The 14,315-nt window shown below is 49.6% G+C and overlaps 1 protein-coding gene across 1 annotated transcript in view; it reads left to right on the top strand.

Moving 5' to 3' along the window:
- The first annotated feature begins 260 nt into the window (after nucleotides 1-260).
- Sfmbt2 (Scm like with four mbt domains 2) overlaps nucleotides 261-14,315 on the top strand; it is a 136,071-nt gene continuing 122,016 nt past the window's right edge. The window contains 1 exon segment of the mRNA XM_048367408.1: nucleotides 261-448. Coding sequence (XP_048223365.1) covers nucleotides 269-448 — 180 coding nt within the window. The 5' untranslated portion in view covers nucleotides 261-268.

Genomic DNA, 14,315 nt, shown 5'->3' with positions numbered 1-14,315 from the left:
GGAGGGCCGCGTGGCGCGGACCGGGCACGGGTGGGAGGGGGGACGTGTCTTTGTGCCCAGGCGCCCGGCCGGGGCGGGTGCGTGGCGAGGCGCGGCGGCCGGGGCGAGGGGAGGGAGGGAGGGAGGGAGGGAGGGAGCGCGCGGCGGGCTGCCCGGCTCGAGACGCTCGGCGGGCGTTGGGAAAGGTCGTTGAAGGAGTTCGCTGCACAGTACAAAAAAAAAAAAAAAAAAAAAACCAGCCGGCGCGCCGGGCATGCGCACAGCGCGGATGCCATATTGGAAGAGGCTGTGCTGGGAGCTGAGGACCCGGGCGGGCGGGCGCGCGAGGGAGGCGGCGGCGGCGGCGGGCAGGGCGCGAGCGAGCCGGCGAGAGAGCGAGCGACGCCCCGCGCCCTCTCCCACCGCCCCCGAGGCCCGGGGTGACGCCGGGGGCCCCGCAAACTTCCCCAGGTAGGAGACGGCGCGGCGCCGGCCCCGCAGGTTGAGTGCCCCGCCGGGTCAGCGTCTCCCCAGCCTAGATGGGGTGGGGGGGATAGAAAAAACATCAGAGGGGATCCCCGAGTCGCTCGGGGTGGGCCCGGGGTGGGGGGACACTGGGGAGGAAGGGAGAGAAGAGCCGGGGCGGAGGCTGCGGGAGAAAGCCCCGCACTTGCGGGGAGCCCCAAACTCCTCTCTGCGCTCTGGGTTGTCGTTTTCTCTCGGGTTCTCATTCCCCGGGTCCCCCCCCCCCCCCCCGGAGCTGCCAAACCCGGCCGCGATCGCCAGGCTGCCCCGAGTTGCCCAGTGCCCTCGGCCCCCCCCCCCCCGCCCTCTTCATCGTATTGGATTTCATTTTTTCTATGCACGCGTTTCGGGGGCGCAGCCACCCCGGCCCCCTCGCCCCGCGCTCCCGCGTCGGTCTCCAGCGCTGGAGGGCGGGGAGGGGGTGTCGTCTCGGGTGTCTAGGGAGGTTTGGGGGTGCAGAAGGGGGATCGCAGACAAGTTGGTGCAGGGGGGTGTAAAAATCGCTCGGTCGTTGGGGATCCCCCCCCCCCCCCAGGAACCGTTTGCCGGGCAGCGGCCATGGCGCGGCCGGGAGGAGTTTGGGAGCGCGGTGCACAGCCGGGATCAGCTGCGCTGCTGCTGCTGCTGTGGTTTCTGTGTCCCCCCCCCCCCCCGCTCTAAAGTAGCAGCGCCCCGTCCCTCCAGGCTTCTCGGGTCGTCTCCTCGCCTCTGCCCTCCTTTCAGATTCCCTCACCCCAGCGAACTCAGGACTTGATCGGGGCAGTGTGTGTCTCCAGGAAAAAAGCCCCCGGAGCCACTGCTGGCCGGGATTGGGGGGATCCTGACCCGGGGGCGCCCGCAGGGGGTGCTGCTCGCTGGCTTCCGGGGTAGGGGGGAAGCCGCGGGGTGGAGGGGTCCCTGCGCGCGGCGGGTCCCCCGACGGCCAGCCCATCGCCCGGGGCGCACGGCCGCCGCGGAGCCGCCCTCGGACGCCGGGCCAGCTCCAACATGGCGGGCCGAGGTGGCTTTGAACAACCGAAAAGCGAGGTTTGGAGGTGGGAAAAAACCCAACCGGAGGGGCCACGCCTTGGTTCCGACTCTCTTGGGGGACCCCCGGCGCCGATTTAGCCAATTAAGTGGGAAACAAAAAGAGACGGCGCGACCTGCCCTAGTTTGTTTGTTTCCTTCTCCACCTTCTTCTTTTCATTTCTTTCCCAAGCTCAGAGCCTGGGTGTCAAGTCCATTGCTAGAGGGTTTGGGGTGCAAAGTTGGTACCTCCAGCCCGGACTGGGGCATCCGAGCAACCCTGCCTGGCGAGCCTGTGGATGGATCGGTGCGCGTGGCTGTGTGTGCAGCTGTGTGCGGAGCGGTAAAGCGATCTCCTCCCGGGGTGTGCGTGTGTGTGCGTGTGCGCCTCGAACCCAGACCGTGCCACGATTGGACGTGACCAACTGCTGCCACGTGGTGCCACATCCACGCGCGCCCCGGGGACGGCTGGTTTCGGGGTTCTGGGGAGAGCTCGTTTGCTCCCCGTGCGTGCGGGGCCCCGTGCGGGTCCAGCCCGGAGTGGACGGGGCGGGGAAGGCGGAGTTTACACTCACAAACGCCCCGGGGTCCCGGGTGCCCGCAGGCAGGCTGCGGTCCTGGGAGCGACTGGGGGCGTGGGAGATTTGGGGTGTGTTGGGCCCCACTGCGGTAGGAGGCTGGGTGTTGGGGGTGTCTGTGGGGCTGCTTGGGGAGGGGGAGGAGGGATCGGCACCAGCGGGGGGGTGGTGGGCAGAGGGGAGGGGAGGGCGAGGCCCTGGGTCCACAGTGGTGCGGGGTCAACAGCTGGAGTTGCTGCTTACTTTGGGGCTTGGGGCGGCTTTGGGGAGCAGTGGCCCGGGGTCCGAGCACCCCCACCCCCGGGGGGGGGCAGCTACGGTATGGAGAGGGCGCACGGGCCCGGTTGAAACCTGGGGAGCCAAACGGGCGGCGAACGACGCCCCCCCCTCCCAGGCAGGCGGCGCGGGGAGCCTGGACGTGGAGTTCAGAGACCCTAAATGGAACCCATGAGTAGGGGAACCTTCGCGAAGGATGCAAGTGGAGCCCGAAGGCACCCAGAATGCTGGGATGCTGCGTGGCCCGGAACGGGTCCCCGACAGGGGTCGCCCGTGTCCAGGACCTGGCTGCGTCGCGGGGAAGACCCCGGGCGGGCGGCGGGGGCCGCGCGGGGGGCGCACACGGTGCGGGGGGGGGGCGGTTCTCAAGCCCGAGGCTGATCCCGCGGCAGGGTGGGTACACTTGAACACCCCCGGGGGAGGAAGAGCGTGTGGGCCGGGACTGTAGCTCCCGCCGCCGCAGCGTGGTCTCCGGGCGTTTGCGGGGGCCGAGGGGGCCCCGACGGGGGTCGCTGCAGATGGGAGCCGCGCGGTCCCAGGGGCGGAGCCCCTCGCCGAGGCCCCCGTTGGGGGTGGGAGACCCCCGCGGGCGGGTTTTCTGTTCCGCCTGGGTGGCCAGGCCGGGCATGGGGGGGGGGGGACCCGGAGTCGGCCGCGCTTGGCGTCCCGGGGCGGAGCGCGCGGCGCGTCCCTGGCTCTCCAGCCTGCGCCCCGCCCGCCCTCGGGGGGCCGCTCTCGGCGGGCTCGGCGGAGGTGGAGAGGAGCCTAAAATGGCTCTGCGCGGGTAAACTGCCTTTCCAGCCGCGAACCCCTCCCTTCGTCCTTCTGACGTCGCCACTGACAAGGGCACCATTCACTCCCGCGTCGGGAAACGCACGCCCTGGCCCCGGGGGTGCCCGGGAAGAGAAGCGAGGGTCCCCTCACTTACAAAGAACATCCCACAGGACTCTCGCGGGGCTCAAGTTTGCCTTTATTCGTGGGAAGGAGCGGGCGGGGGGAGCGGAGGTCGTGGAGAGTCTGGCGGAACACTGCCCCAACCCCTGCCCCGACAGAACTTAGGGCGCATTTGTGATTGGGGGGCTAAGGATCTGCACGCGTAAAACAAAATGAAATGGGGGGGGGACCCGGGGGACCCAGATGGTGGCCGCGTTGGGCGATGGCGATCGCCAGGGGGTAGGGGTGCTTGTTCCTGATGGCGTTCGTTCCTGCGGTGTGGGAGTCCCGAGGTGATGCCTGCAAGCCCAGAGGTTGCTCCCCAAACTTCTGGAGACCTCCTAGCTTCGCTTTGGGAATGTTCCCGATGGTTGGGATTGGAGAGTTGGGTGGGATTCCAGGAAGGGCCAAGTTTGTCGACTTGTCTTCCACCTGAGCGTGTCCGCCTGGCCCTCCCCTGCCTCGGTGCTCCAGGCTGGAATTGGGGGCTCCGGGCTGGAATTGGGGGCTCCGCCTCTCGGGCGCGCGGTCCCCACACCACATTTGGAATGCTAGGGCTTAGTGCTCAGTACTGGGGTCCAAACCGTTTTCCAAGAGGGCCCCACCTGGTTTAGGCCCCAGGACTTAGTCTCTGACACCCCCCAACCCTTCACCCCAGCACCTATTCAAGGCACCCCAGGGACCAACTGGTGTGTCAGCACCCGAGCAAAAAAGGATCCAGGTTCCACCAGGTCAGAGAAAAAGCTAAAACAAGTTAAAGCTTCAAAGTCCTCCTCATTTCCTAGGGAGACAGTTGCAGGACCCTGAGAGTGAGCTGGGAGGGGAAAGGAGAGAAGGGAGGGGTGGGGAGGGGAAAGGGGAGGGGCAGGGAGGGGAAGGGAGGGAGAGGAGAGGCCTTGGTGGTCAGTAGGAATTGTTCTTTGAGATTGCTACTTTCCCCCTAGTGAGCATTAAATCTGCACACACGCCTTCCTCTGGGCCATAAAATAAATACCATCTCAGATATTTATCTTAGCTGATTGCTAAGATTGGGGGCCTGCCTACAAGGGGGCAGAAAAAACTGCATGCATGCCAGAAACTTCTGGGCCACCACCGGGGTTTTTACTGCCAACTAGATCTGACCAGCATCTGGCTCAGTGGCCAGGGTGCAGAAGGCCTTGATCCCAAGGAAAAACGCGAGCAACGACCCTGTTTAACTATACTGGAGACCAATTCCCATTTCCACTTAGAGTACTGGTACCTAGTATATCAAACGGGCAATCTGCCAGGATGTGACTTTCACTCAGGTGGAGTAATTGCTCAGAGAGACCTTTTCCTCTTCAAGTGCTCTTGTGGAAATTAAGGGTCATTGAAAAAAACACAAAAAAACAAAAAAACAAGACCAAAACCCTGTCTAGGTACAAGTGACTAGCTCTATGTTCTTGACATTAGCGACTTGCATTTTTTCCTCTTCTCTCTTTTTTTTTCTTGTTTCTTTTCTCTTGTCTCCTCTCATCTCTTTCCTCCTTTGTTCTCACTCTTCTCCCAGAGGAGGTGGCACTTTTCACTTCCCAAAGGACTCTGGGAGGAAATACTGTGACTGAGTGACAGGAGTGTAGCTTTGAGCATCTGTATCCAAGGTTCCATTTAGTGAAGACTGGGTATTTTGGGGTATAAGAAGTCCACACAAGGAAAATTCGTTGCTGCCAGGGCTTACACTTAAGTCTAGAATTTTTTTTTTTGGTGTGTGTGTGAGGATATTGGAATTGAAGGATTCTCTCTCCTCACCCCACCCTCAAATAATTTGCACAAAAGAGATCCACTGTGGAATTAGAGTGCTCTTCAGGTCGAATTTGATCAATTGGGACAATGTTTCTGACTGCATTCTACCCTCCCCCCCTCCTTTTCATTCATCTACCACTTTCTCCTTAATCCCACCCTACCCCTTCCAAGTCCCTGCTTCCTGGTACTTCCTTTGCTGAACTTTGACTTTGCTTTTCTGAGGCATGAGGCTATTTGAGTTCTTCCTTGACTCCACCATATTTCACCTAATACACTTGTATATACTTGCATACCACTCAACGCATTTGCTTATAAGTTCATAAGTTAAGTCTAGCTTTGGCAATACAAGGGAAAGCATGAATCCTTTGTCCTCGTGGGGTTGACTCGCTTGACTGGAACATCATTTTATTTCCCCAAGTCTTTGCATTTCTTTACAAATGGTACAATATCATTCTTGTTAAAATAAAATTCCATTTTGTGTACATACCACATTTTCTTGAGCCATTTGTTCATTGATGGGCATGTGGGCTGATTTCATACCTTAGCTATGGGCTGGCCCGGGGACTTGAACTCAGGGCTTTGTGATTTTGCTCATAGCTGACACTCTATTCCTTGAGCCCTGCCTCCAGTTTCTAGCTTTTTGCTGGTTTAATTGGGGATAAGAAGTTCTTGGATTTTTCTGCCTAGATTGACTTTGAATCTGGGAAAATTCTTAAGGAAAATAATTTTGTGGCTGCAATAAACATTGGCCATGTTTAAGTTAGTGTAAGCAAGATATTTGTTTAAAGGCACTATGGTGCAAACAAAAAATAATACTCTCGTTAGGCTGTACGTACAACAAAGAACAATGCATGGCAGAAGCATAATGAATAAAGTTCTCAGCATCTGGTTTTTGCCTCATTGGTTCAGCCAGGTTGGCAAAGATGCCAGGTTAGCACTGCCCATCTGATTGGCCTGTGGAGAGTTGTAACAAGTTACAGTATTTTACCACACACTGATTGTCAATGTCCCTCCTGTTGTCCTTGAAACGAAAAGAACCTTTCCTTCATTTGATAAGACAGATGTTTTCTACACTGACTAAAGAAAGGATCTATTGTGCTTTTCTGTTTCTCCCCCCTTCACCCCCCAGTTCCTGAAAAAAGTAAACAGAAATGACACATTGTAGTAGACACTGGGCAACTTGTTAAAGTATCTGGTGAATTCTGCAAAGTAGGCAATCATGTCAGGCATTGTGATTGGAGGAGAGAGGTATGGAGCATAGGATGGGAAGGAGGGCCAATTTTAAACCTGGGGAATTTTCTCTTGTAGTTTTATTGGCTGGGAAAAAGATAGTAAAGGATACTAACTTCTCTACTTCCTGTGAAATTTAGCAGGATTTTATTTTTTCACTTTGATTCAAAACTAGTATAGATACTGAATCTGTTTTCAACAGTCTGAAATGCTAAGTGCAAGTTTGTACAAATACTCTTTAAATATAATTTAAATGAGTGCTTGGTGCATGTGTGTGTGTGTGTGTGTGTGTGTGTGTGTGTATGTATGTATGTGTGTATGTGTGTATTCATGCTGGTCCTAGGGCTTAAACTCAGGGCCTGGGTGCTGTCCTTGAGCTTTATTGCACAAAGCTAGACCGTGTCATTCAAGGCACAGCTTCAGTGTTTAACTGGAGGTAAGAGTTCTCATGGATTTTCTCGCTCAGGCTGACTTCAAACTGCCATCCTCAGATCTCAGCTTCCTGAGAAGCTAGGATTACAGGTGAGAACCACTGACGTTTGGCTTGGTGCTCATTTTAACATAGCATATTTGGATTGGTGGGTCTAGAGATGAACAGGAATGGATTGTGGATTAGTCTGATTGGGAATGATTTGTTTACTTAAAGTACTTTAAAAAAAAGACAGATTTATTTGAGCTCTAGCCTTTCCTCAAAACTCAGGTTAGACCTACCTCCAGCGAAGCCTTGTGACTATTGGTGAACTTCCCCTTCTTTGAATGCTTCTGATATTCTACTGAGCACTGTCTTATTTCTTTACTGTGTACCCTTTACTTTAGCATATATGTGGCAAGTTTTTTCATTCAAGGTTGGCACTCTACCACTTGAACCACACCTCCAATTCCAGCTTTTTGCTGGTTAATTGGACATAAAGAGTCTCGTGGGTTTTTCTGCTGGTCTGGCTGTGAAACACAACCCTCAGATCTTAGTCTCGTGACTAGTTTGAATTTCTGGGATGAGCCACCAGCACCTGGCTACACTAAGTTTTAACAAGGAGGGGCAGGGAGATAGAGCCTTCCTGTGTTTTTCAGTGAGAACCACTTAGGCCAGGCCTCATGAGTCCAGAGTGTTGTCCTGTAAGCTCGGATCTTCTTTTGTCTCTGGCACAGGCCTGTAGGTGTTCCAAGTTCTTCCCTAAGTAAATTAATGTGTTTTTATTTACTTTGCATAACTTCCAGTTTACTCAGAGTGAACTACTCATGCATGAAAAATATATCATTTGTAAAAATTGAGGTATGTTTAGTTTTAGGGCTTAAAATTAAACAGCTGGGTGTGGTGTGTATGACTTGTAATACCAGCTACTTGGTAGCCAGAGATCTAAGCATCCTACTGTGCTGCTTTTCTAATCCTTGTGATCCAGGCCAGTCTGGTGCTTCTTTAGCCAAGGGCGGTAACTGGGAAAACGCGCTGGTGCTGTTGTTTGGATGTATTTTTCCAGAGGACACTTGGTAAAGACTTTGTCACCAGCCTGTGTCTCTACTGGGAGGTTGTGGGAGCTCTAAGAAGCGGGGCTTAGTGGGAGGGTATTAGATCAGGGGTAGGAGAGTTGGGGAAGACATTGGGGACCCTGGTCCCTTTACTTCCTGGGTGCCCTGAGGCAGGGTGGGTGGAAATGCTGGGCCACATTAAACAGTTCCTCCTTTTACATTGATTGTCTCCAGTGTCTTCGACATTAATGAAAGGTGACTGACACAGTCTAGCCAAGCTTGACTTCGTAAAACCATTGAGTCATGTTCCTTGGCATTTTGTTAAGGAATCCTCTTCCCCGGGGGAATTAACAAAAAGCTATTTCTAGAGAAACCAACCTTCCTTTCTTCTGCATTTAAATTACTTTGCAGAAACATTTATGTGTTCTAGTACACCCTAGCTAGATATCCTTGGTTTGAGGAGGTACTATTATCTTTTAAACAACCCACACAGAGTCTCCTTTCCAAGTGTGGTGCCTGGACAGGCGCCCTCAGTATCACCAGGGCGCTTGGTAGAAATACAGCCAGCCAGAAACCCAGCCTGATTTAGGGATTCAGAAACTTGGGTGGTGATTCCCAGCAGTCTCTACTCTAGAAGCCCTCCAGGAGAACTTCAGTGAGATTATAGCTGGTTCTGCCTCTCACTTTCTTTAGGGGTTAGGCTCATGAGACTCTTATCTCCAATAAACTACTCAGACAAAGCTGGGAATGGTGCTGTGACTGAAGTGGTAGCACACTAGCTTTGAGCACCAAGAGGCTCCAAGACAGTGCCCAGGCCCTGAGTTCAAGCCCCTCAATCAATCATCATCAGCAACAACAACAAAAAGTGCTTGGTATTTGTAACACATGCTTGCTAGGATGTAGGATGGGTTCAGTATCAGCTACCCGGGGTTAGAGTGGTCTCAACCAGGGAGCGGTGTTGGGTTGACATTACTCTAACTCCGTAGTGATGTGGACAGAGCCTATGGTCTTTGACCAGGTTTCCTTCATCTTTTGCTTCACCAGTTACAGTGGCCCCAGGGGGTGAATGGCAAAGGTGTTTCCCTCCTACCCTGCGGTCCACTGTAAGTCCTGAAAGCCTTCTGCTGGCTAGAGCTCAGGGGCTCCATCACCTCTGACATTAGTAAGGCTGAAAAATGTCTCTTTCAGTTAGCTGGTAATTTCTCACTGTAACAGAGGAGAAAAATGGGCCTGGGAGAGCAGTTAACTAGTCTCTAACCTTGTTTGTTTGTTTATGTTATTACTGGGGCTTGAACTCAGTATCTTGTACTCTTGTTTGGCTTTTTAAATTCATGGCTAGTGCTCTACCACGTGAGCTATACCTTCACCTCTGGCTTTTTGCTGTTTCATTGGAGATGAGAGTTTCACAGATTTGTCTGCTTGGGCTGACATTGAACCATGATCTGCAGATCTCAGCCTCCTGAGTAGCTAGGATTACAGGCACGAGCTACCTGCCAGTCAGTGCGCAGCATTTAACCATAGGCATTTCTGTGTGTCTGTGCATATTTTCAGACATAGTTTGCTCAGTTAAAGTGTGATGTTAAAATGATTAGAGATTGGGGTTCCAAGGCTTGGAGAAGTCATCCCTCTAGAAGCTGAAATGACCCCCACATTCAATGATTGATATTTGAACAGTACTTAGAGCTTGATTCTATGTCTCTTCTTGTGACTAACTCAAAATGTGGCACACTGAAATGGAGCCTGGAGTGAGCAAGAATGTACTATCCGGTAAAGACGGGAAGTGAGGAGGAATGGTTAATTGGGATAGGGAAAAGAGGATGATGAGCTCTGAGGAGCAACTCACAGTATATCTAAGCACGAATCCCTCTTGTGTTAGAAAAGCTACACATAAAATTTGGAATCCCAGACACTGTCAACACAGGGCCAGGGAGAACTTTTTATGAATATCAGTTTTAGAAAGAATGATAGCAAATTGATAGATTTAACTAAGTTGAAAGAGAAGCTTGAAAACAAAACATCAATATTCTTTATGTCAGGAGCAAACACTCAGGGGGCAGTCAGGAAAACCAATTTTGTGAGCTCAAATTTCCCACTCTTAAAAGTCCATCAAACATACCAATAGGGTTAAGTAGAGAAGGGATTCAAAAGAGGCACCAGAGGCCAGTTACATATTGTAGAGCCTGGCTGTGTTTTGAGTATCAGATTGAAAATGGATGGAGAAGAAATCCTCTAGGCATCTTCCCTTTGCGTTGTTAGCAGAGTGTGATGAGCACAGCTATCTGGCTAGCTGTTTCAGCAGAATATATCATGAGCCTTAACTTTGGTCGTGTGTGTGTGTGTGTGTGTGTGTGTGTGTGTGTATGTGTGTGTGTATATGTGTGCATATATGACCACACATACGTATATATATAATAAAACAGATTTATTTATTTAAAAATTTTACTATAAAGATGATGGACAGTGTGGTTATAGTTCCATAAATCAGGTAATGAGTACATTTCTTTTGGGGCAATGTCTCTCCTTCCCTCTCTCCCAGTTTTTCCCTCTTGTCTCCACCTACAAGATATATATATATATATATATATATATATATATATATATATACATATATGTATATGTTAATCTTTTTTTAATTGCGTGAGGTGATGGATTTTATATTGACATCCCCTCTCTTGTCCTCCTTTCTCCTTTTAGTGGTCACCAACCTTCAGTAGTCCTCCTCCTTTATCTCCTCAAAAACATTCTAGATCATGAGTAGGAGAGAAAATAGTGATATTTAGCTTTCTGAGTCTAGCTTTAGTTTGCTTAATATGAAGATCTTCAGTTCCACCCATTTTCCCACTTTTTTTTTTTTTTTTTTTTTGGCCAGTCCTGGGCCTTGGACTCAGGGCCTGAGCACTGTCCCTGGCTTTTCTTTGCTCAAGGCTAGCACTCTGCCTCTTGAGCTACAGCGCCACTTCTGGCCATTTTCCATATATGTGGTACTGGGGAATTGAACCCAGGACCTCATGTATACGAGGCAAGCACTCTTGCCACTAGGCCATATCCCCAGCCCCCACATGACACATTTTGTTCTCCTTTATGGCTGATTGATACCTCAGTGTATATGTTTATCTGTATACATATATTGTATGTATATATACATACCATCTATGTATATATACGTATGTAGTATGGTATATTATGTATGGTTACATACACATATATATGGTATATCTGTATCTATATACCATATTTTCTATACTCATCTGCTGATGTGCAGCATAGGCTGATTCCATGAATTTTAGCTGTATAGTTTTGGTCTTATAATTTGGCTTCCAGGATTGTGTGTGAAAGAAACATCAGAAATACAGGATTTATATCTGGGAACGATGACCATAGCACTGTTTATAATGGTGGGAAAAAATAAACCCTAACAGCTGAATGATTAAAAGTAGAGGCCTGGTCAAGAAATTACTCTTAGAAAGTATACAACTATGTCAAGTCATGTTCTCGAAGAATTTTAATGACTGTAGGAAATGTTATTTAAGTAATGTTGGATAAACAATGGATTAGAATTCTTAATTCTCTATGAATGTGAGAAAAAAGCCCAGAGAAGATATTAGAAGACATTATAAGCACAGAAGTGGTTTTGTGTACGTATTAGAGTTCCAAGTGATTTTAAGTTTATTGTATAACTTTATTCCCCTGGGTTTCTGTCAGGATTGTGTGTATCTTTTATAAGGAAGCAAAAAGTAAACATTGTTGAAAAAAAGTCAAAAGTGTGACACATCATTTGCCAAAACTAAGTACATTTTTACAAACACTTGGGTAGTTTCTGTGTGGAATATCCCTGTTCCTTACAAGTGAGACATGGGATTGGACTCTGCTAATGAGTCAGTTGTTTTTCTATTTATCTTGTGACCCTGGAGTTTCTATTTAAAATGGTTGATTTGGAGCATTTAAATCAATGCTCAAGTCTCCAGTCCTGCATTACCTTTCTGTAGCGTCTGGTCTGGCACAAAGGGATTAAGTCTTGAACCACTGAAGAGCCATAACTTTTCTGTCCTTATATGTAGAAGTTGAGTTTCTTTTTAGTTCCCATGACTCTCTGCTTGTTCCTATGTTTGTTGTTGTCCATTTCTTGGGGAAAAGTGTGTGTATGAGGACCCCGGGTCTCTGGTTAGAGTGATTATTATTTGGCTGCCATCTTCTTTCTCCTAGCCAAGTTCTTTACCCATTGGATAATTGCCATAGAAGCTACTGGTACTTGATGACTGATGTGTTAATAGTTATATTTCTGGGCTTTTATTTTTCCTTCATTGTGCCTGAATCCATTTTTCATGTGACCCCCCTACTTTGTTCAATATATAAATGGAAGTGGAAGTAATCTTTTTTTTTTTTTTTTGGTCAGTCCTGGGCCTTGGACTCAGGGCCTGAGCACAGTCCCTGGCTTCTTCCCACAGCGCCGCTTCTGGCCGTTTTCTGTATATGTGGTGCTGGGGAATCGAACCTAGGGCCTCGTGTATCCAAGGCAGGCACTCTTGCCACTAGGCTATATCCCCAGCCCGGAAGTAATCTTAGTAATATTAGTTTCTGAGATTACTTTCCTTTGGAAATTGTATTGATACACACACACACACACACACACACACACACACACACACACACACACACGTACAGCATACTGAATAAAAAATCTCGTACGTTAGGAAGTTTGCCATGAATCATATGTGGAATATTAGAGGGAAACTCAATCTCCTTTTGAAGTTTGTTAGGTCTTAAAATTCCTATGTTCTCTTTTAACTAGCTTGGCATTATTAAATTAAAAGTCTGGAGAGAGCCCAAAATTGGTGGTTATTCAGGACACGTTCCAAGTTCTCCAGCAGGGCTTACTAATACAGGGGTCCAGCTGGGTTTCCCTGTATAGCAACTGCTAGCCACATACGGCCATTTCGGTTTAAACCAACTAAAACTACAATTCAGATCCTTAATTGAGCTCACTACATCTCCTGTGCGCAGTATTCACATGGGGCTAGTAGTTACCATTCTGTGTGAGGTACAAGGACAGAAAGTTCCAGTGGATGCTACTGGATGGGAGCCTTTCAAAGCAGCTAATGGGACCCTGATTTCTGATTAGGGTTTGAATCATATCTAATGAACTTTCTCACCCAGTCACTTCCTTCACAAGGATTGGCTTAGTCGGTGCTAAACTTAGTTATATTCTGCAAATATGTGCCAGACGAAGGAAGGAAGCAGAGTAAAGAGTAGAGAATGCTTACTGTGTTAGATTTGGTTCCAAGAAATGAATACACCTCGGTGGAGGAAATATATAATTGAAATGAAAAACATGTAGTAGACTCAGAGCATTTTAGAGTTGAAAGGGGGCATTTGACCATGTCATAATCAAGCCTTACCTAATTCATGAAAGAAAATGTGAGGAACAGAGGTTAAGTCATTTGTTTGTGTCACAGCTAAATGGGGTCTGCTGACTCTCAGTTACAGCCCCAAACTGCTGACTGCTTTCAGCATTGCCGTTCTCTGCTTCGCCAGTTTTAGGGAGGAGAGGAGCTTATTGTTGTGCAGTTTACGTGAGACAAAAATCACATGATTTATTTCGCACAAACCAGGAAGTTACCACGCCTAGGTCACTGAACCTTCTTTATGTGTCCTTGTGAAAAACAAGATCTTGCTTAAATTAACAGACACTTTTCCTTACACGGAAATATACTTCTTTAAAAAATTGCCAGCTTGGGGTTAGGATGTTCTTGTTAGGTAAAGGGGTTTAAATTTTAAAATACGCTGGATAGTTGTTAGGTGTGTGCGCTCCCGCATGTGTGTGTGTGTGTGTGTGTGTGTGTATGTGTGTGTGTTGATTTTATTATGTCAAGCTGAATGAATCAATTGTCATCAGTCAGACCTGCCATTTAAACTAAACTACATAGAAAGGGAAAGCAAACAGAATTTCTGTGAAACGACGTGTCGTTCCCGTATTTACTGTGCTTCCCTCGGAACTGTCTATTTCCATAGGCTCCATGCGATGCTGAAAGCTGGCTGTGGAAAGCCAAGTCAATTATCCTGGCCTTTGGGGCCACATGCTGTGCCAAGATGGCATTTTGGTAGCATTCTTTCCTCTGTGTTCTGTTGATTATACCTCTAAGCCCTTCCTGAGCGCATTTCCATGGTTCCTTCTTCACGTAGTGCTGACCCTCCCCTTTACTCAGTTTCCATCCAGCCCTGCCCTCCTTCATCCATCCTGTACTCTGCTACGGGAAGTGCGTCTTAAAGCGTGGCGCTTCCCTTTCCCTGTGTGATGCGTGCATGCGTGCGTGCGTGCGTGCTTGCGTGCATGCACGTGTGTTGGCCCTGGGGCTTAAACTCCGTGCCAGGGTGCTGTCTCTGAGCTTTTCTTTCCTCAAAGCTGGTGCTCTACCACTTGAGCCACAGCTCCACTTCCAGATTTTTGATGGTTACCTGGCGATAAGAGTCTCCTGGACTTTCCTGCCCAGGCCGGCTTTGAACTGTGATCCTCAGATTTCAACCTCTGGAGTAGCCACCAGTGCCTGGCCCTTGTATGATTTTTTA

This window comes from Perognathus longimembris, chromosome 18, assembly GCF_023159225.1.
Source record: "Perognathus longimembris pacificus isolate PPM17 chromosome 18, ASM2315922v1, whole genome shotgun sequence".
In the NCBI taxonomy this organism is placed as follows: Eukaryota; Metazoa; Chordata; class Mammalia; order Rodentia; family Heteromyidae; genus Perognathus; species Perognathus longimembris.
The sequence above is the reverse complement of the archived record's forward strand: the minus strand, read 5'-3'. Positions and strand labels throughout refer to the sequence as shown.